The sequence below is a fragment of the Lagopus muta genome, chromosome 1 (assembly GCF_023343835.1).
Source record: "Lagopus muta isolate bLagMut1 chromosome 1, bLagMut1 primary, whole genome shotgun sequence".
Classification (NCBI taxonomy): domain Eukaryota; kingdom Metazoa; phylum Chordata; class Aves; order Galliformes; family Phasianidae; genus Lagopus; species Lagopus muta.
The window spans coordinates 65,343,438-65,365,828 of NC_064433.1; the positions used below are offsets into that span (position 1 = coordinate 65,343,438).

General features: G+C 37.6%; 1 protein-coding gene across 17 annotated transcripts in view; it reads left to right on the forward strand.

The window, feature by feature from the left end:
• The window catches only part of SOX5 (SRY-box transcription factor 5), a 637,312-nt gene that overhangs the window by 536,339 nt on the left and 78,582 nt on the right, over positions 1 to 22,391 (forward strand). For all 17 annotated transcript variants that reach the window (XM_048933367.1, XM_048933363.1, XM_048933368.1 and 14 more), the window contains one exon: positions 11,922 to 12,007. In XM_048933367.1, coding sequence (XP_048789324.1) covers positions 11,922 to 12,007 — 86 coding nt within the window. The remainder of the gene's footprint in view (positions 1 to 11,921; positions 12,008 to 22,391) is intronic.

A 22,391-nucleotide genomic window follows, 5' to 3' on the forward strand; every position in this document is an offset into this window, starting at 1 on the left:
GCTACAGCATGAATTTCAGTCTTGTTTTCTTGTATTTGTGCTTCTGTAACTCTTCTGACTCCAGTTTCCTACCAAGTTATCTAAGACTTGCTTGCTCTACCATTTTCTGTCTCTGTTATGTGTGCTTAGCCTTATTATATCCATGTCAGTGTATCCATCTGCATCATTCACCAACCCACAAATTCATCAGTTGTTTGAGTTACTCAGCAATTGCCACTGCAGCAGTTTCATAAAATTAGTACTTAAAAAGATTCCTTTATTTAACTGGCTTAACCAATGATTTTAGATTTCTTTCAGTTCCCATAACATTATAGATGCTGTACTTGAGTGAAAAAGTTGAGTTGCTTTGGCCACAACTGCTTTTTCCTAATATTTTACAGACTAGGACCACTACTGAAAGTTACTGTTCAAAACACTACACGTCCCTCAGCAGCTGCAGTGCCAAAGCATAGACTCATTCAGTTCTTCCAGTGATTTTACACTCATTCTTTCTTAAATGGGAGAAGCAGTGATTCACATTACAGAATGTTTAACTGAAAGCTGCACTGAATATGATGCTAGCAAAACTGTAGGCCTGGAAATGGTCAAGAAAGCATCCTGTTAGATTTATCTGGCATACTGAATCATCTCCATGTTAAAGCAATTGGATTTGGATAGAAAGAGTTGAGGTTGGTTTCTTCCTTCTTTTTACTGCATGTGCATTAACTGTAAGGCTGTCATATAATACCTCACATCCATGAAGTACATATGACATCACGTATTTGTGTAACCTTGAAAATGAAAAACAAAAAAGAGCAAAGTGGCTGCTGCTCTTGGCAGTAAGGCTTGGAATTAACAGCATGCCAAGGTCTAGGACTGAGCAGAAGCCAGTGGAAAAAGGCAGCTCTGTGTTTGGTGATTCCCTGGCATGTTTGACTGAATTTAACTGAGAAGCTGAGGAAAAGTGATAAGTAGTCCAAAGGATTTTTCTTTTCACTCACAGTTTAGTGTAAACAAAAGCATATACGGATTTAGCTACACCTAGAAAGCTTGTAGCAGGGAAGAAAAAGGAAGTGCCTTAAAACTATAACATGTTCACATCAAGTAATGTTTTTGACAAGCCATTAAAACATATTTCTCCCACTTCTCTGCTTGCCCTTCTGTTTATCAGGACTCTTGGCAAAGATGTGGGAGATTGAAAAACAAAGAGGTTTGGATAGCATTTTCTAAAGTACCTGAGTGATTTTGGAGGCTAAGTCTCTATTTGAAAAGTCACTGGGATCTAAGTCTCAAGGATATTTAGCAAATGTTTATACTGTTTATACTCTGAGCTTCAATACAGTTACCTATGCTAGCTTGAAATGAACTAAAGTTGGTACCAGGGTCATCGGAGAACTTAGAGGAGATCAATTTGCGCAACTTTTCAGCACATTAAATACCTAACTTTCACAAAGTTCACTTTTGCAAGAAAAGCCTTTGTATGAACTTCTGAGTATCTCATTACCTGCATCTTTGTCTGACTGCTTATTAACTGCACACAGGGACAACAAAAATCTCTATGAGACAATTCATTTCCAGTCACAAATAACTAAGACTCATGAGAATCAGTTCTTAGAGAAATTCAGATGCTGTTTCTCCATAAAAGAGATGAAAGTCTGAAGGAAAAGGAAAGGGAAATTGCCATGACAAATAACCTGTATTTTCATAAATAATTATTGATGTTCAATACCTTGGTTATGGATAACTAAGATGTCTGCTTGGCTGGGAACACCTTCAAAGGGTCTAAGTGTTTATATTGTTGTGTGCCCTGCCTCTTTGAAAAATAACTTCTCCAAAATTGTGTCTCAAATGAAAGAGCAGGTCATCTGTGGCACTCAGGCCTCTAGTCAGTTGAGCTGTTTCACACATCATGGGTTCTCTGATCTGCCTCCTTCTTCCTGCAGGCCAAGTGACTGGAGAGATAACTGCCTCTTGTTGCTCATCTCTGTGCCTCTAATTTCTGGCAGTCTGGCCTAGCTTTAGCACTCAGTAACCTCCTTCTGCCCAAACTGGGATAGCAGTTGAAATTCTGTTAAAATTGCTTAAACTAAGCTGGCTAGTTTTAATGGAAACATGTTGGGAAGCAACTAACCAAGCTGTGGTCACAATAGTAACCTTTGGCAGAGGGCTGTGAGTTGAGACGGTGGCCTCTTCAGCCAGCACAGCTGCAGCTGGAAGGGAAGGTGTGATCAAGCCTTGAGGTTAGCGAAAGAGAAAAAATAGTGGTATAACTAGGTACATCATTTTTGCCTCATTCAGCTTAGGTAATGAAGCCAAATTCATTTATTCAATGCCTTTTGATTTGCCTGTCCATCTTAGAGCAACAGAGGATCAGATGTGTGTTTCCCAGTGCTTTCAAAGAGTATGTGTGGTAGGGTTCCTCACTCCTTGTTTCCCAATTAAGTAATAGCTTAATGAGAGAGAGACTGTGGAATGGAAGAGTACTGTTTTCACCATGCATACTTCCTTTTATGAAGGCTGGACTGCAGATAGGGCAAAAATAATCACAGCAGGTCATAATGGGTCCATTTAAATTTCTGTCATGACTAATACCCAAAGAATAGGAGAACAGGGCAAGATCGTACCAATAATTTGTACCTATGTACTTTGCCAGATTACAGTTGTTTGGCACTCAGGGATCTTCTGATGCAGTGGTTTATCCACTTAGGTTCCTATCTGACTGGAAATATTTTATAAGGCTGAAATTCTAAAGAGAATACAGCAGTATCAATCTCTAATACGTACTCAGTAAATTAGTCACTTCTCAAAATATTTTCAAAATTGGATAAATATAGGGAGGAGATGGGTAAACATTTTTTTCTGTGGCTACATGGCAGGTCATGATTTTCAGCTTCCAACGCAGTGTAGTAAATTTTCTTTCTTTTTAACCATAGCAGATCATGCTTGGGAGTGGCTTGGTTTTTCATTTTGTTTTGTTTTTGAAACAGATGGTTTGCATTACATAAGAGACACTTTACACAAGTTGACACTTCCCCTTTTTTCTCTATGGCATATTGTGTAGTGGTAAAGTTGGCACAGAAAAAGGGAGGAACTTCTATTAGGATTACATTTATATTTGAGAAAAATATGTATGATCTGTGGTTCCAGTTAATTCTTAATCTCCATACCTAGACAGAATTGCATGTAAAATATTAAATAATATTATAAAATACTGAATGCTGTTATTTACAACTACAGCCTTTTTTCATGTGAAAAAATAAGTTGGAAGTATGTGATGTGGCTATATTGTCCATTATCAACAAGAAAAAACACCAGTTACCTATCTGTTTGCTACGTATCTATTCACTGTGCTATTTGGAATTTAAGTATTTTAGCTTTTATGCAAACCTCTTTGTATATTATTATACGCACAATATATAATATTTATATATTTTTAGATTTAATTAATATTTATATTATATGTAATCATGTATGTCAGATAGAAATCTCTCAATAAAGAGTGGATGCTTCAAAGTGAAGTATTAACTGAGTGACCTGTGCCGTGTGCAGTTGTTAAGAATTAACCCCAGTACCGTACGTATATTAATAGATGGGGTTTTACCGGCAGTGAGCTCCTCCCATTTCAGCTGATGCTGAAACCAAACAGCCTGAATACTGCATTTCCCAAACTGTTGTGAAGCTTCTCCCACATTTAAACTATGCAGATTAACTCAGGTAACACTTCTCATTTGTTCTCAGGAAGCAGTGCTTAACTCCATTGTTTGTTACTGCTGCTGTTGCTAGTTAGCTCCACTTGTGATAACTTGCTAGATAATTCATGACTCCCAGCATTTTCACTATGGTGACTGAAATGTCAGTTCGACTGTGGTCTGAGGAGCTGTTGCTGTTGACTTCACCAAAGTCAGATTTCACACCAGATGATACAGATCTTCTAGGGCCACTCTTAGAAATAATTAAAATTTATTTAGAACTAATTAATATTTGTGAAGTGCTTCGAAAGCATTAAAACAGTGTTAAGTGATAGAGGATAAGTTTTGCAGTGTGTCCTCGAAAGAAAGCATAGTTCCAACTCAGAAGGAGCTGCTCCACACTTGTAGATAGCATGATCCTTTCATGAATGTCCATGTATAGGTTTGTATGTGGAACATTAAAGTGAGATCGTCTCCTGTATAAGTGGTAATAAAGGGAAGGAAATAAAAAGTTGTGAAAATGAAGAGGCTTCTTTGGAGAACTATTTACAGGAAAGGCAGAAGGGGTTAAGTTGGGAACAGTGATAAATTTGTTATTCTTCACCCAATGTCAGCAGCAGAATGCATGGAGGCAGAATGCTTCCCCATGCCTTCTCTGTGAGTACGCATTTGCAGCACTGTTTACTATTAGTTTTCCACTAAAAGACACTGAATGATCCAAACTTCATAAAGAAGATGTGTTCCCCCAAGTCAAAGATGTTAAGTAACATTTATTTTGGAAAGTGTGCTCCATTGCTTCTTTAAGTATTTGATGAAGCCTTTAAAAGTGTGTGAAATGCTGACTAGCTACTTAGCATAGTGGGCATGGTATATCCTTCTTGGGATTTTTCAGTATGATTTCAGCTGTAGAATGGCAGACAGTTTCTTCTTTGGACAATAAAAAACATCACTGTTGGTTTTCTACAAAGAGGTGTGCAAGAAATTGAATTAAATGAGGATTTTAGGATCTGTTCTCTTTTCCCAAGAAACAACAGTTAGTAATACTGTATTTCAGAATGTTCTTAAAGTGGTATTTAGACCAAATATGTTTTCCAAGTTGTTCACAAATTCTCATGAAAACTTCTAGGTAGTCCTTTGTTTGCTGATACCTAAGTTATTTTTATGGAAATATGCCAGATTTTAGAAACAAGAACTGTTTTTACTTACCCATTTCTCCTCTCCCCTGTGCATAATTTGTTGTAACAAATCATATTGTGTTCCCGGTCAGATGTCATCAACAAGGGGCTTTCTGAAAACACTTTAATCACTATTTCAACCATATCCAATTAGGGGGGAAAAATGTGAATATACAATAGGTACATTGTATGTTTCTTACATATCAGCTTATTGCTGCTGGAAGTGCTCTAAGTAAAATAAAGCATACAAAGTTATTGATGAAGTATCTAATTACCTTTTAAATCGGCAAAAATGTGTGAGGTGAACGAGCCAAGACTAATACAATTAAAATACGCTGAATTTACTGTTCATCTATATTCTGAGCAGTATTTCCTTGTCTGATAAAAATGAAACTCTCAGTTAATTGGTTCCTCATACAGTACAATAAAATTAATGTTTAGGAGTTAAATACCATAAACTTCCTCAGGGAAATTTGCTGATGTATCTCTGTTTTTTAGTTAGTCACGTTTCATTGTTTAATGGACTATCATGTGGACTGTCTTATAATTTTTTATGTACTCAGTGTCCATGTGTCTGGCTTCTGAAGAGGCTGAGTGCTAATTTCTGGTTTAACTGTGTCAGCTGTATCAGCTGACATACAGGTCATTGACAATCACCAAATCACAAGAAAAAATATTGACATTGCTATGCTTTTATCAGAATGACAAAAATAGGAACCATGTGTTGTGAAGACCACATACTGTAGCTTCTTTATAAAGATGCTAGTCATCTTTCAGGGCTACTGTTTATGCCTTAGAAAAGACTGAACATATGACTAAACCCTCATCTTCCCCCCAGGATAAGAAAAGAATAATAGCATTGTGGATAGAAACAGCGAGAATGGGGAATTTTTGGTAACAACTTTGTCTTTTAACATACATGAAAATGTGTCAGTTTTGTAATGCTGTAAATGCAACTGCAAGTATCAAAACTGCAAAAAAATAACACAGCTGAAGACTATTTCTAACTGAAAGCTTCCCATAACCCCTAAACCTATGTGTGACTTCTCACAATAATGCTAATAAAAACAAAAAGGACAGGCAAAATAGTGGTCCTGTGAAAACAGGCTGATGGTTTCAGCTTAGTTTCTTCTAGGCCATAATAGATAACCTGATGTTTTGGCTGTATTATCCAATCGTTAGGCAACAATAAAAAAAGTCCTGATTTTTAAATTTATGGGCATGTACAAATCTTGCTGGAAATACAGTGGTTTTCCTTAGTAGTCAGACCTTTTGAATAGGTGTTGTTTATTAAACAGGTTTAAGACAGGTATTTGTGAATCCTGGAAATCATGAGATCACAGGGTTATTCTGGTTGGAAGGGATCTCAGGAGGTCTCCATTTCAACCTCCTACTCCTGTACAACCTACTATACCAGCTAACCTCTTGTAGTTAGCTGTTGATCAATACTCTCAGAACTCTGCTCAGAGAAAGCCAGGAAACTGGTTTGGATTTCATTTTGGAAGGCACTAGTGTTATCTTCTACATAGTCTTATTATCTATCTAAATCCCTAATGCCTAGAGCCAGAAGCTGGGGAACACTGCCAGTATTGCTCTTACTGCATGTTCACCACTGCACCAAAAAAAACCAAAACCAAGAGGAAAGTAGTGATGAGGATGAGAGTGAAAGAGTGGTGAGAAGAGATGCACTGACTTACCTGTCAGCTACCCGTCAGCTGTGGTTATTCATTATAAATATATTTCAGTAATAAATTCAGTCTAAAATTTTTGTGGCTTTATGTGGAGATTATAAAAAAACAGGGAGAAGATAATGTAGGTTCTTTTTCATTCAATAGAATGTACTATAAGGAAATGTTTATTCTGGTACATTTCATAGAATTTAGATTAGCATTCCAGTTTTAGAATATAAAGATTTGTTTTTGCTTCTTGCTTGTTATGTTCTTTAAGTGGCTTTTTTTTTCGTTTCTTCTTCTTTTATGAACCTCTGACTTCTTTCACTTTCTGTTCCTGAAAGTAAGGTAGGAGGAAAACAATAGTAAAATAAATAAAAAAATAAAAGGAAATAAATTCTGCTTGTCCTTTTCTAGTTGTTTTTTGTTTTTGTCGTTGTCTTTTTTTTTTTTTTTTTTTTTTTTTTTAAGAAGAAAATTTCAGGATAAAATTGGAGAGCTCCATTGTTTCATATAATAAGGTTCAACCTAAAAATCTTGTCAAAACATTATAATTTAACGTTAGCATGTAACTTGATTTATATAGCAAGTAAGACAATTGTGCCTGCTCTGCAACACTTGCAGCCTGTCAGGAGATTAGACAAGACACTAGGGGGGATTACACCTTGAAGGAGAATAAATGAGATGAGTGACAGAAAAAAAATGTCTTGTGAATTTAGGTGAATGGTGCAACACACATAATGTTAGCTCGTATGTTTTCCTTTCCCTTTAACTGAAACTATTAATTTTTTTTACTTACTAAACTCTTTTGATAAAATTTTGCAAAACACATAAATTCTTTAAGAGCCCCTGTTGTACTTCTGCAAGTACAGAAATCATTTAATATCCGTGAGCTTGATAGCTAGTCAATTGAAAATTAAGTTCCTAAACACAAGGTTGTTATTTTGTGTTTTAGGACATGATGTCCACTTGGCTCGGTACCACAGTTTTCTTTTGCAGAGTGTTTTCAGTGGAGTACGATGGAGAGTTCATAGGAAGAGTGTTTTAAAAGTGAATGTACTTCATGAAAAATGCTCTTGTAAGCAAGATCTTAGAAGATTATTTTGGGCAAGGATGAAGGTGTGATTTGAAATTGAAAGAAGTTGCAGTGCATAAATTATCAAGAAAGAAGCTCTGGGTATGTTAGCAGAAGATGGACCAGAGGAGGGATAGAGAAATAAAGAATTGGACAGAATAGAGGATTCAGCCTTGCCTTCTTTCTTCCAAAAGTGATGGCTGGCCCATGGAATTCTCCTTTGCTTACAGTGTGCACCAGTACCTCTCATACACCCTGTCAGCTCAGCCAACCTGACGTATCCCATTTGAGTCATTACATGCTGTATTGCCTGTACAAACTTATTTCTGTGCTCTTTTTCACGTAGTCAGACTTGAATAATTCTGTTCTTCAAAGTGAAGTCTGAGAGTAGCTAGGAAGAAACTGCATATTAGAGAAGAATTTGTAAGGCGTTGAAATAATTTTTGTCTTCTTCTTTGAATAAAAGTCGCAGCCTTTAACCTGCTCCAGATTTTACCATAAAGGAAAAAACAACAACAAAACTCTCTGTGCTTTGTTCATAACAAAAGACCACTCTTAATAAGAGATGGAACTTGAAAAAAATGTACAATATGTTTATTTCGATTGCTGAAAGATTCAGAAAGGTGTTCTTCTGCCTGTGTGTGTTAGTGTATTTATTAACAGAGAATTTTGTGAATTGAAACGTAATATAGTTGTTTGAGAATTTACCTATCTTTTCAGTGGTAGAAGCTGGTGATTGGCTTGGAAAATAGATATTTCTAATAATGATTTCTAAGATAACTGTATATCTTACCTCACATTGCTGACAAATTCCCAGAGCTTGGGGAAAAAAACCCCCACAACTTAGCACTTTTGTAAATGTAAAAATAAGACATTTACCGAAGTATTAAGCAAATAGTTAAGAAGCATGTTTCTCAGACTTAGAAATTAACTACAACCAGACAAAACTGTGTATGATATGGGAATAAATTTAAGGACATCCAAAGAGGTATCTTGTTCTGAAGTAGTGGCAGAGAGCATGCAGATATATTTATTAGAGGAGGCTTCAAGCCTTAGTACACTGAAAAGTGGTGATTCTCCTGCATTATGTGATATCTTTGAGTGCTTGACCCCCATGTTTATACAGGGCCTGGCTCCTTCCTTGGGAAGAGCACTGGCTGATGAGTTACCTGTGAGTTTTCCACTGGGCTATTTCATGATGTCAGGCAAGGCACAGCATTCGAGCATATTTTTGACTCTTGTGTTTTGTCTCTTGTGAATGGTGAGCTCTTCTGGACAGAGGTGATCTTTATTAGAAGGCAAACAGAGTGGAACACAAACCCTGATGGTGCCTCTGCTCATCACTGGGCCTTGCTCCAGCTCCATTGCTGCTGCTGTGGTGTCTGGACTGTGGGAGCAGTGATGCACTTGTGAAAAAATTGGAGCACAGATGGGTGTTCTTCTCTTCATAAGAACAATTGCTAAAGATAAGCACAAGATAGCAGAGAATGTTACCAAAGCATAATTATAGGCTTTTATAATATTCGTAATAGGCAACAGAAGCCTTTCAGACTTGTTTTATGGTTTTGTTTGTTAAAAAGATTTTGGAGCACTGGAAATATGTGAAACCCATTAAAGAGTGAACTGACAAACAACCTGCCCAGTAGATGAAATAGCCTAACTCTACACAGTTACGATTTGGTTTTACGATGAATTTGAGACTTTTCTTTAGAATTGTACTTCTGAGAAACTATATTCTGTGATTCTGTGTGCTTGATCTAACAGTTGGCAACCCTGCCTGTGGCAGTGGGATTGGAACTACATGATAGGTGAGGTTCCTTCCAACCCAAACCATTCTATGATTCTACATAAGCACACATTAGTGTAATAGAGATGTGCTTTCTAGGCTAGTCTGTTAGGAGTCCGAGAGGCGTTCCCTAAGCCACCAAAGCCAGTGGGTCTGAGTATATGTGCATAGTCATGTGGTCTTTAGTATGTTCTTCTCTCATGAACCAAGCTCGATACATCTACCAAACACACCCCAAAGGATAGGAAATACCACAGCAGATTAGGGTATGAGAATCTGCCAGGCTGTTCAGGGAGTTGAGAATAGTGGGATTTATGAATTGTGCATGAGGTTGTGGGAGGGTGGGCTGAAGCTTATATAGAGTGTGGAGAAATGAGGAATGTGAGACAGCACATGGAAGCTAATCTTTTAATATCTGTGTTTTAGTATGTATTATTTGTAACTGAAATTTTTACTGTAAAATAATATGCTAGTGAGCATCATTTCCCTTGTTCTTTTTGGAATTAAGAAAGTAATCATGTCATATTCTTCTGCAACTGGTACTTTAACAAAATGTCCTCTTCTAGAGAGGAGCCTTTCAGAAAGATATTTAGATTAGCCTTTGAGCTACTAGTGGCATGGTAGGAGTTGAACATCATTCACTTTAAGTCTTGAATCTCCATCTGTTTCTTTTCCATGATTTCACATCATTGCATCAAGGCCCATTGCTTGGGTCACAGGATAATAACTCTCAAGAAAATTTCATGTCAGAGAAATGTTTCATTCAATCCATGATATGAAATGGAAAGTGTACATCTCAGTTAAAGCAAAAGAGAAGAGTAAAATAATGAAAAATCTTCAGGGGGAAAAAAAAAAGCAACCAACAATCTACAAACAAAAGAAAGCACACTACTAATCAGGAAATCTGTGCCCGTTGTTAATAAATAAAGAAGTATGGCCTGATGTTGATGCCAGGGACATTTGTGAATGAAGGTACCTGTGTTGAACTTTGGATTCCTGTTACTTGGCTTCCTAGCCTTGAAGAAGACTGTGGGGCTTCAGCAAAGCATTACTGAAGATATTCTTACATATAAGTAGACATGCTTGCAGTTAAGTATCTATTAAAATGCTTTCCTAGTCCAGTTCTTTTTTCTGGACCTCCATCTCTAGAAGTTGTGGTATTTAATTTGTAACAGGAGAGAGAAATGAATAAAATGAATGAAAAGACTTCTGTAAAGAGCATAGTGTTATAAAAGGGAGAAAATAATAACATTTTTCCTGAAGAAGTATGCACCAGCACAGATTATTTCTGACATTTTTCAAATATGAGATATATTAGATACATATTAGATATATGAGATACAGCCTGTATCACCTTCTTTATTTGTCTTTTTCCACATTTCACTTAAATGAAAATGAGGAGAACTTTTAAGCTACCTATCTAATAAAACATGCTGAAACATTTAGCTAGATTTTCTTGATAAAGCATCATCACTTTTTCTGTAGACTCAATTCAAGAAGCTTTTTTGGTGTTGCAGGAATCAGACATGCTAACAAAACATAGGAACAAACACAAGGGCTCTGTTGATCCTTATTTGCGTGGAAACTACTTAAACATTTTACCACTTGGAGAAGCAGTATAATGCATGTAGCTTTTAAAATGTTTTTTATAATTATTTTTTTACCAGTTTTCTTAATAGATCTTTTGTTGAGATGGTAAAAAGTTTATTATAACGAATAAAAGTAAGTGACTGAAAGTGAATGTCCTATAACATTAAAAAAATGCCTGTCACTATCTAAACTTTTGCCGTCTTGTAAGATTCTCCTTAATAAAAGCCTGCACCTTTTTTGTTAAGCTTTTACGGGGTCCCTTTATCTCATTCTGCACAACGCAGCCCTTACTAAGCTGAAACAGTTTTCTTTCAGAAGCAAAACTGAACCACAAGTCGTGGGGTGGAGTTGACGCAGGGATTTCAGGGGCTCGTCTCTGATGCACTCCACATGATTTTTCCTGTTACAGGATCAAACCCTGAAAGTGCAAAGCAAGGGTTTTTTTCTTGCCTGAAAGCAAAGCCGGTACTGCGGGGAGTGCCACTTGTGATCCGTGCGGGGCTCGGTTTGCTAACAGTGACCGGAGTTTGGTTAACTCCATATTGCAGACAAGCTTGTAAATTTGTCCCCTTCTAATGCTGTGATCTTATCAAGGCTGCACTGTTTTCCTTTTCTTCTCCTCCACCCCATCTTCTTTCTTTCTTCCCTCTTTTTTTTTTTTCTTTTTTTTTGAAGTGCAGCCTTCTGATCAATGTGCACTTTTTTTTTTCCATTTCCCTAAATACATCATGAAAAAGGATGAGGTTTCCGCCTTAATTGCTTGTGCCTTTTATTCACATTCCTCTCTCAGCCAGAATTGTGAAAAGAGTGTTAGTAAAAGGCTGCACAATAGAGCTTTTCATTAGGCCTCAACAAGGCACACAAAAGAAGGCTTTTGGAAGGAGTGAATGCAGGACTTTAATTTGCAGGTGGAGAGCAGATAAAAGGTGCTGACGCCTCTATTATTCTCTTACTTAGGTGACCCCTACCCCGTTCAGCTGATCCCGACTACCATGGCAGCTGCTGCCGCAGCAACACCAGGCCTAGGTCCGCTCCAACTGCAGGTAAGTGGCAGCAGGCTGCAGGTGGGCTGCATGTGGAGTGAGCAGGGCTGCTGGGCCGCGCTCTCCATGCAGAATTTCCATCAGGAACCAAACAACTGTCAGCCCGTGTTCATTTTCCTTTCGCTGTCATGGAACTTTTTGTTAGCTTTTTTAGTATTTAGTTAGTATTGTCACCAATCTAACTGTGGTTATGTTGGTGCTACAAGTCCGGTGTGTTAGCTGGCCCCATCCGTCAGATTGTTTTGGGATGGGTTGTGCAGCCTGGCTGGGTGTAGACACGTGCTGTGCCACAGAAAAACTCTGTCCTGATGAGCACTTCTAAACTGCTTAAAAGTCACTTAGCAAGATTATGGCGTTTTAAGCTGTAAGCTCTCAGTGCAACAACTGGCCCCTCCCGCCATGTTTCGTGGGCTCATCACGTTTTGGGTACTGCTATTGTACAGATAGTTAAAAATTATGCTATTTTAACGTAGGCAGTTATAAAACAGGTTAAAGGATACTACAGAATCTTTTTTTTTTTTTTTTAACTGTGTTTTCTGGATGTATGAGATTCATATCTCCCAATATTGCTCTAGATTTTGGAGATATTAGTGTGCTGTCCATGTGCCTCAGTGGTGCAGATATTCCTCAGCTGTTTGTGATCAGCCTTCCTACCCTCATCAAACTCTTGGAACTTAGAAAATTTGATGTCCATGTCTGCACATCTGCTTTGCTGGTAGGGTGACTGTAGTCAAAATTGGAGACTAAATTAAATCAGGATTTAAATCATCTTCACTCCTGCACAGTCCTGATTGACACTCATTTATAAAAACGAAACAAAAAAACGCAACTCTCAATTGCTAATTTGTTTCCCTACTTATGATTATTTGCCAAGTCACATGAAACATAGAGCTTTATACCTACTAGGAAATGCTCTACATTTTGTAAACAGTGCATGTAAAGTGCCTTCTCAAACTCAGTTTGGCCAGCATCAGTATGAAGTAGGCTCTCTATGACATCAGATATTTTAGTTGTTTGACCAGTAAGTGAGAGCATGGGACATAATTGTGGGGAAGATTTTATTTTATTTTAACACTGACAGCGGAAGTTAACAGTTTCACAGAAATAGCTGCCAGTGTGTAAGCTGACACATTCCATGCACCACAGAGGTTAATACATTCATTCCTATTGTGCCTTTGTATGAAAAGCTACACTGTCTGTGTGTTAGCTTCTGATTCTGTGAGTTACAAATACCGTAGGCGGCTTAAGAATCATGGGAGCCATAAAAGTCAACCCTTTGAGATGGATTTTGAGGAGTAACGTCAGTATTGACAATATGCTTATAATAGCCAAACACATATTGAAGGAAGAAGGAAAAAATGGAAACAAAAAATGGAGCTAGCTAGGAATGAGCGTAGTCTAATTCTCCTCATTTATACACTCATTCAATCTGCTCCTAAAAGAATGCATCAGTGATCCAGTAAGTTTGGAGGATTGTGTACTTTCATTTCAGGACCAGCTTTGGGCTGTATCTCTGCATGTGGCAGGCTGAAGCATTCTAAATAAAATGAGCTTTATCACAGTAATAGTTTCTTTATAAAAAGATGGCTGTGTGCTAATGTCACTGACTTTATAAATATCTTAAGATGAGTTTAGATGATGAAGAATTTGCAAACCTCAGAGGCTTTGTGTTTCTGTGTAAATGAGAATATTAAAAGGAACGTATTGACGAAATTAACCTGTGTTTTTTTACTACAAGTTATTTAGTCTGGAATTGGAGGGAAAGTTTGGTAGCTAGGCAGGCTGAGAGGTTCAACATACTAACTGTAGATTCTTTCATGTTTGATCTTTAAGGTTGTGAATATGCTACAAAAAATAATCCACTCATATATTTCTCATGTCTAACTGATTTTGGCTATCACTATAAACTGGTAGAAATTGGACATGCCTCTTTGTTTCTGCTGCGATTTGAAAGAGTTAGACAGACTACATACGTTTTGAGAAAGATTTTACAATAAAACATTCAGAATGGACTTTCACCCTTTCTAACATGAGTGGAGCTGAATCTGAGGGAAAATCATGTGAAGATTATTTTGATCTCATTTGAGGAACCTTCCTGATGCAGAATGTAGCCGCTGGCCTAAAAGCATTGTGCTTTCCAAATTGTGTTCAAATTCAGTTTTGGTTTTTGGTGATTGTTCCTTCAGTATGTTTGTCATGAATAACTGATGCAAAGCCACCTATAAGTAGTGTGAGTGAACGTGTAGGCATTACAGTTTCTTTCCAAGAGGAACTCTTCTTGCTTTAGAAATTCATGTATATTATATACAACCACAGTGTTCCCAGAAACACTTTGTCCTCTGGTCATCTGAGAGTAGAAGGTCAGAAAAACACAGTGTTCCTTCTTTTATTCTTTTTTTTTTTTTTTTTTTTTTTAATCCTCCCTATCACTTACTTTTCATGTTTTGTATACTAAAAGCAGTACTTTTTAGAACAGATCAAAGAACCTGGCACAATAAGCGTTTTGTTGCTCCCAGCAAAACTTGGTAAATGGCGATATCTTAGGGGAGACAAAAACAAGAATTTTTTCTTGTTTATTTGTATGGTGATCATAAACATACCTCTGCTATTTCATTAGAGAATTTTAAGTCAGAGCGTGGCTTTAGTAGCAAACTGTAGAGCGAGCAGGAAGTACTTTTCTATTCCTCATTGTCAAAATTGAATTTTCTCTGTATAAATGAAATGCGGAGTGTATTTTTAGAAGGACAGCTAACATCTGATTGTTTTCCTGTGGCAGAGGAACCCTTTGTCAGTTAAAATGTAATGCCTCATTTTGAAATGCCCTGTTGATTCCCACTGACAGGTTTGTAATCTGAGGCCCTCCACTTCTCTCCCTGCCTTTGAGACCTTGCTGGGGTATACAGATTCTGTCATCTGATATCTGCCACAATTAGCCATACGTGATTACATTCATTTCCAGTATCCGTAGAGAGCCTAATGACTCAATAAGAATGGAAGCTAAAACTTACATTGTTAGGTGTTAAGAAAGGAGGAGCTGGATGGAGCCATGTTGGAGAAGCTGCAATTAATGTGATGCGTTTGAATATCTTCGTGATAAAGAGCTGTCTGTCAGCCCATCACATTCATTTATTCCAACATTTAATGACACCAACGTTTTTGGGGAGAAAAAAAAAAAAAAGTTTTTAGCTTTTCTCTTTCAATGGTAAAGTTCACTCCTAAACTTTGTGAAGTGTCATTTTAAAAGATACTCTCATTGCTGTAAAATTCCTGTTGGTTAGCAGGTGGGTTTCTGATGCTGATTTTCCCCCTTGTAAATTCCATATGGCCTTGTTCCTAAGGAGTGTTGCAGTGTAGTGATTTTGTACAAGTTGATCAAAAATAAAACTGAATGAGGCTGACAAATCGAAAGATCTGCTGTATGCCTTATCTAAACATGATTTAGATAGATAGTTTTTCTACGTGGTTCAGCAGATGAGGGAATTAAATTTCCCTGTCTCGATCAAATTTATAGCTAAAAGCCTAGATGCCACGTGACAAGTTTTATACAAAGTAAATATTAAGTTAGTATTAAATTGATTAATATCATTTGTTGAGTGTACTCAGAACGAACAGACATTTGCAGAAGTCTAAGAAAATTCAATGTAAAATTATATCTGATGTGGGTTCTTTCTCCTAAGAAGAATGGCTCCTCGGTGCTTTTCCAAGCATTACAAAATATGGGACCTGATAGCTTGATCTAAAAATTGAGAGGGGTATGCAACAGAAGGTGTGCAGACAGTTCACGTCTCCCAGATTTTTAGCTTGATAGAGAGGTAGCAACAACAGCAGATTAGTAGACAGTCATACAAATATTGTATGTACTGTACTGAAAGATAATGCTGGTTATATTCTGACAACTGCCATTGTAGTGTTACTGTACAGACTTTTTGTGTTCATTAAGAATAGAGCAACCTGATACAATACAGACTTTCTTCAAACTCCTGCTCTTCAGAAATACACCCTAAAAAGTTCAGAGTGACCGCATCCAAACTTTTTTCCTTCTTCATCTTAGCATGAAACAAACCTAAAATCTTAATTATTGGGGTTTGCGTTCAACATTATGACCACAGCTGTCTTTACTTGGATGACGGTGGCCTACAAAAAAGATGAGGGAATCTGTCAGGGAATGATGTGACAGGACACAGTGTAATGGTTTTAAATTAAAAAGAGGTATTTTTAGACTATATAGAAAGAAGGAATTAATTCTTCACTAAGAGGGTGATGAGGCACAGAAACAGGCTGCCCAGAGAAGCTATAGATGTCCCATTCCTGGAGGTGTTCAAAGTCAGAATGGATGTGCCCTTGGCAACCTGATCTAATGGAGGCTGTGCCTGCCATTGCAGAGGGGCTGGAATTAGATGGTCTTTAACGACTCTTCCAATGCAAGCCCTTCTGTGATTCTATGATTAAATAGAATCTTGTGTCAGTTTACTGATGTGAAGGTATTTTAGCTGGGTCTCAATTCTGAAGAATCCTGATTGATTCTTCATATCAATTTGGATGATGATGATGATGAGCAGATTTAACCTCAAGCAAATAATTCCGCCAAGATTTTTGCCCTGCATTTTCCTTGCTATGTAAAGACTTCAGATTCTTTTCTTTTCCTTTTTTACAAAATTCTTTTCAATGGTGTGGAGAGATGCACGTACCAAGGACAGAATTTCAATGGAATTGAGCATAAATAGTTTGGACCACATTTTCAGAAAAAATTAAACCTATTTGAAGTTTGTGTGCTTCTCAGAGTTGTTCATCTTGATGTTATTTAGGTGTCTGACCTTTCTAAATTTTCTTTTGAAAAAAATTACCTCTGAGTACCTTAAGGGCCACATAATTGTCTTTGATATCTATGTTTGCTTCACTTGAAGGAAACAGAAATGATAGAGCTATTTAACAAGTATACGATGAATGATTAGAAGATAGACTGTTTCAGTGTTCATATGAGTATTACATAAAACATCTGGAACCTATGAAGCAAAAATGAAGCACAAAGACTGCCTGCTCAGTCAGATACCATCTTCTCTTCCAGGCTAGCTGCCTTTTGGCTTCTGCACCACTGCAGGGATGAGCTACATTTCTCCACTTGCCAGTTCAGATTATTTCACTGAACAATCTCCTTAAGTTTCATTTGAAATATTGCTGATGGTAGAACTTCCCCTCTTGCTTTAAAGAGTTGGCACTGTATTTTCATGCACTAATTGTCAAACACATTTATTTTCTGCTTTGCATATCTCTTTCTGATTTCTCACTATAATCTGTAAATGTAAGCAGTTTTGGCCAGATTAAGCTTGACCTTCTAGTATTACAAGAACTCAAATATGTCAAAGAAAACCCTAAAAAAAAAAAAAAAAAAAAAAAAAAAAAAAAAAAAAAAGCTTTATAAATACTGTAGTGATACATCTGAATACTGAAAGCTTGATTCCTTCCTTATGTTGGGGAGCCAACTTACCAGAGCTGAGGTGACCTATCAGAAAACCACAGAATGGCTGAAGTTCAGAAGACCTCTGGAGGCCATCTAGTCTTGGGCCATCTAGAACCCCCTGCTCACCCAGGTAAACACAGAGCAGATTGCCCAGGACCATATGAATCATTTCTGATAGAGAAGAAAGGGCTGATGTCCCATTACTGTCCCTGCTGAATGTAGCAAAGAGTTGGCAGTACTTTATCCATTATTCATCTACTCTGCAGAGATCTTTTTTGGCTATTACTTTAGTTCAGTCCTTTGTCTGTGAGAAGGTAAACCACTTTTTAGCACTGCAAAGTTATTCCTTCTATTACCTGGGCAGTTTAACTTTAAACACCTTATAAGCTTTTCGGCATTCTTTCATGTTTGCTTTTCTACTTTACTGTTTTCATTAATAGGACTCTGGCTTAATTTGTAGGGAATGAGTCATTAGTGTAAAGTTTAATTACAATATTATAAAATTCATGCAATCCACTTATGCATAAAAAAGTTGAATTAGGTTTTCACTGTGAGCACCCACATCTGGGGAAAAAAAAAAACCAGCTAAGTACATGAAAAGCACTATTTCTCATTAGCATAACCAAAAGATGGCAATCGTCCATCTACCATTAGTTCACTGTATTGCTGTGCTGTTTCTGATGGCCATCACAAATAATGATAATAATAGGAATAATAAAACAAGATATTTTGTATACGTTTTTGTTGAATGTCCAATTTAAATAGTTTTTAAAATTGTTGTGGTCATGCAGATTCTATACTCCCAAGTTCTGTCCTCAGTTTGTTTCTGACTTTGTAAGTGAGTATGTGGCCCATGAGATATTTGCCTCATATTCCTTAAATAAGTAATCAAATGGCCATTTAAAAAAGAGATTACTGAAGACCAACTTCCAGTTCTTCAGGCAGAGAAATGGAACATAGTGCTCCTGGTATAAGTGAGGCTACAGCCGTCTAAACTGGATGAAGATCTCTGTGTGGTTGTGGGGAAAATTGTGTTGAAGAATTTGAACTTTCCAATATTTTTTTTAAATTAAGTCTTAGCAATGATTATAAAATATTTGTTAAGATGTATAAGCGAGGTTTGGGTTGAGGAGCTAGTGATAGTCAATGAGTATTTATGAGGAATCCCTGTGCTTTTAAATGGAAAAGTTCCTACCAGTTAACTCAAAGGCACGACTCACAACACCAGGATGCAACTAGTCCTCACCCTTAGGATACTTTCTCAGAGTTAGGAACTGTGATGGATTGTATAGAGTATTAACTGCAGAGCATACGAGCTCAAATAAGTAGTCTTCATGATAGAAAAAATGTACTCCATACTTGCCTTTGATACATACCTAAAATTTTACAAAAGGAAAAGTCAGTGTATTTTGTCAAAATGGATTTGAATGAAAAGCTTGATCACATTAGACTCCAACTAGTTTCTTAAATGCAATCGTTATAACAGAATTTACATAGTTTGTTCTGAAAGTAATGTGTCCGATGGAAGCTACAACAAATACAAAGAGCACAATAACACTATTTGATGGAGCAAATTCTCAGCTACAAAACAGTATTTTGCAACATAGTCACTACCCGTTAGTTGTGTGTTTTTTGCCAGTGATAAACAAGAGCCTCCATGCCACGCTCATGAAAAATTTGCACTAGTAGAGGAGACCCACTGTGGCTGTTGCCACTGCTGAAATGCACTACCGACCTGCTCACTGTGCTCACATCCACCGTTTGGTTTCCGGAAAAATTCAGCAAGCATCAGTGGATGTCAGTGGGTGTCATTTTTTTTCCATGTGGAGGAATTCAGTGCCATGTTTGCTTCACCCTCACTTCCATGTCAGATGCAATTTTGTCAGACTACCCCTCTGCTGCCATGTGTCACACAGCAACAAAATGTAACAGAATATTGATGGGAAGGTTCAACCTCTGCTGCCCTACCACCAACATCCAACTCTGATGTCGTGTGGCTACATAATAAAATGGGAAGCATTACTTTTGGAAAAGCCTTTGTATGTGAAGACTCTATAAAGGCTTTGTCATTTACTGTGCACTGTGAGTGTCTGAACATATGCACGGTGAACACTTACAGGCAGTAAATACACATGGTAAAACAATAGCATGACTACTCTGTGGGCTGTCAGGATTTAACTCCCTCCCCAGCCCTCCAGGGGAAAGAATTAGCTGTGATGGCTTATTCATTTTATCTAGATTAACAGTCCTTTCTGCATAACTTTCAGATTCCATCCATATCTATGAAATATGAAAAAGACTGAAAAATGACCAGCGTGTCTTCCTTTCGGTTATAACTCAGGCCCGCTGTTTGCTAGCAGACCTCTATCTGCATGAGTGAGTTTTCTTGTAGGTTAGAGACTGAATTCCCTCTTCCCCCTCCCTCCAACCCTGAGCCTGCAGGGCAGACAGACAGAAGCACACATATGATTAATACAGCACAGCTGCAGTAGTGGCTCATTTGCATATGTATTAATAGAGGCAAAAACAACAATTCAATTATATACAGAGACATTCTGCATACTAAAGAACATATGCAAATAGGCCTGGAAGAAGTGCAGCCAGCGTTTTCTCTGACTTTCCTGAGCACATATGGGCTAGCATCAGAGCCCAGCAGTTTTCAAGAAATCCCCTTTAGGAAGAACCTGTTACAAGATGCTCATAAAGCTATTTACTCCTCCTCCCCCAATTCTACCCCACCCTGGCTTCCCAGAAGGAGTTTGACATTTGGACAATGGAAATAGCACAAGCAATGTCTTATCCGTGTTATTTCATACTTACTAGCCTTCAGATTCCCGTTGCTGTCTCTTTCCGTCTAAAGCCCTGCATGCAGAACCCCATCCTTTTGCCTCATCTTCAACATGCACATGTTTATTCTATTTTTCTTTCTCCTTATCTCTTGGGGTGGGGGGTCATTTCCTTTGTCTTTCTCTGCTTCAAGCTTTCTCTTATCTCCTTGACTTCTATGAATTGACAAAAAGATGGCCATTTCCATACCTTTTTTCTTGCAGTGACCTTAAATGTCTCGTAATAGTATAATTCAGTATTTTTCTGCTAGGGGGCCATTAAATAATTTTAATGGGTCTGAAAAGTGACTCAGAAAAGTTAACCTGTTGTAAATAGGCTTTTATGTCATGATACATTGGTCCTTGACTCCTGTAAGAAGATTGTGGAGGTCTCAAACCAAAAGGGCTGAAAATCACAAGTACTAAATAGCTCATACTACAGGTGATGTGATTACCATCTTGAAAATTGGTACAGACTGATTCTCCTAGTGGGAAGCAGATGTTCTCTAAATCCGATGGGAATTTAACAGGCAATAGTTTTGAGCAGCTTTCAAAATCAGGTTGAAAGTATTCCAGCATTGAAATTTAGGCTGTAAGAAGGCTTACTTAAGCTATAAATACTTTCATTAACTGTAAGTTATTCCTTATGTTTGTGTTATAACTAAAACATCTAGTATGTCAACAGTGTGTATTAAATGTATGTATTCAGTATACTTCACACAGTCCATTCACACCCTATGATCCACAACAAAATATTAGGCCGTGATAACTACCCAGTACACTAATTTCTGGAAAAGAGTGGAAAAATGTGACATTTGACATAGTCCTTTATGGACTGATAAACAGAGCTCTGTTTCAACTTGAAAAGAGAGACTAAAAACTTTTGGAAACCTGGCAAAGGCATTAAGATGCCCAGCTGTAGTGTTTGGGTAGCAACTCCTGTGTTTTAAGCAGCCTAAATTGCTGGCCATTTGTTTGAAATGTCTCTGTGGTGTGAGCAGGGAAAAATAGGTCAGGCAAGAAAGCGTGCGTAACTGTCTGGCAAGCATACTTGCAAGGTCAGGTCATCCTTAATTTCTTTTCTCTTGTAAAATGGTTACACTTCTTTCTTTTTGGGGTTAGACTGACAGACAGAAGCAGATTACTCCTTGATTATTTATAAGGCATTAATTTTAGATGAATATTGCTGAAGTGACATCATAAGTAGTTTTAGCACCCTGCAGAGGAGTGTGTCTGCACACTGGAATATGACAGTCTTCACTTAACACAGCGTCCTGTCTAGGACAACATCTGAAGTATTTGAAAGGAGAGAAAGCTCAAAGAATGGAGGCATATAGATCAGCAAAAACTTCATTTATTCTTTCATGTGAAATAACTAGGAATTTGGTGGGTTGGAGTGATGTCGATAGTGGTCTGAGCTCAACAAGCTGCAGTACAAAACCTGTGTCAGAATAGCAGCAAAGGCAACAACACCTGACTGCCAGAGTCTCAGACCAGGGAAAAAGCTGAGAAGTGTCTCACAGTGCCCAAAAGTAAGTTCTGTTGAGAAAGAGGAAATAGCCACCTTCGTTTGTATACCTTGGGATAACCTAAAAACTGTGACCACACAATGACAACAGAACAAACTTGTGAAGTATTTGTGTTTTACTAAGTGCAGCGTTCAGTGGTGGCTAGCATTCTTTTTGAATTAATTCTCCCTGGAAAGGTCTGGATTAAAAATCTCAAAACAAAACCAAAAAAACATTATTTTTTTTTTCTACTTTGCGCCCTTTGCACATTCCAGACACTGGGTTTTGAAACAGTTGGCTTACACTACTGGTTTTCCTATTATGTTGTTTGCTCTTCAGAGGGATGTTGCTGAAAAGAAGATTATATAATCATGCAAATAAGATTGTATAATCCTGAGCAAACTGTCTGTGCAGGGGGAGGAACGCAAAGCCACACAGTGGGGTTTGGCTGTCTGGGGGTACTTGCTCTGAAATCACAAACTGGGGGCTTTTTAGGCCTCCTATAAAACATGAAAGCTGCACTCAGACTAATAAATTTTTTCTGGATATTTTTGGACTTTTTGTGTTCACACTGAGCTTTGCTAACTGTGTAT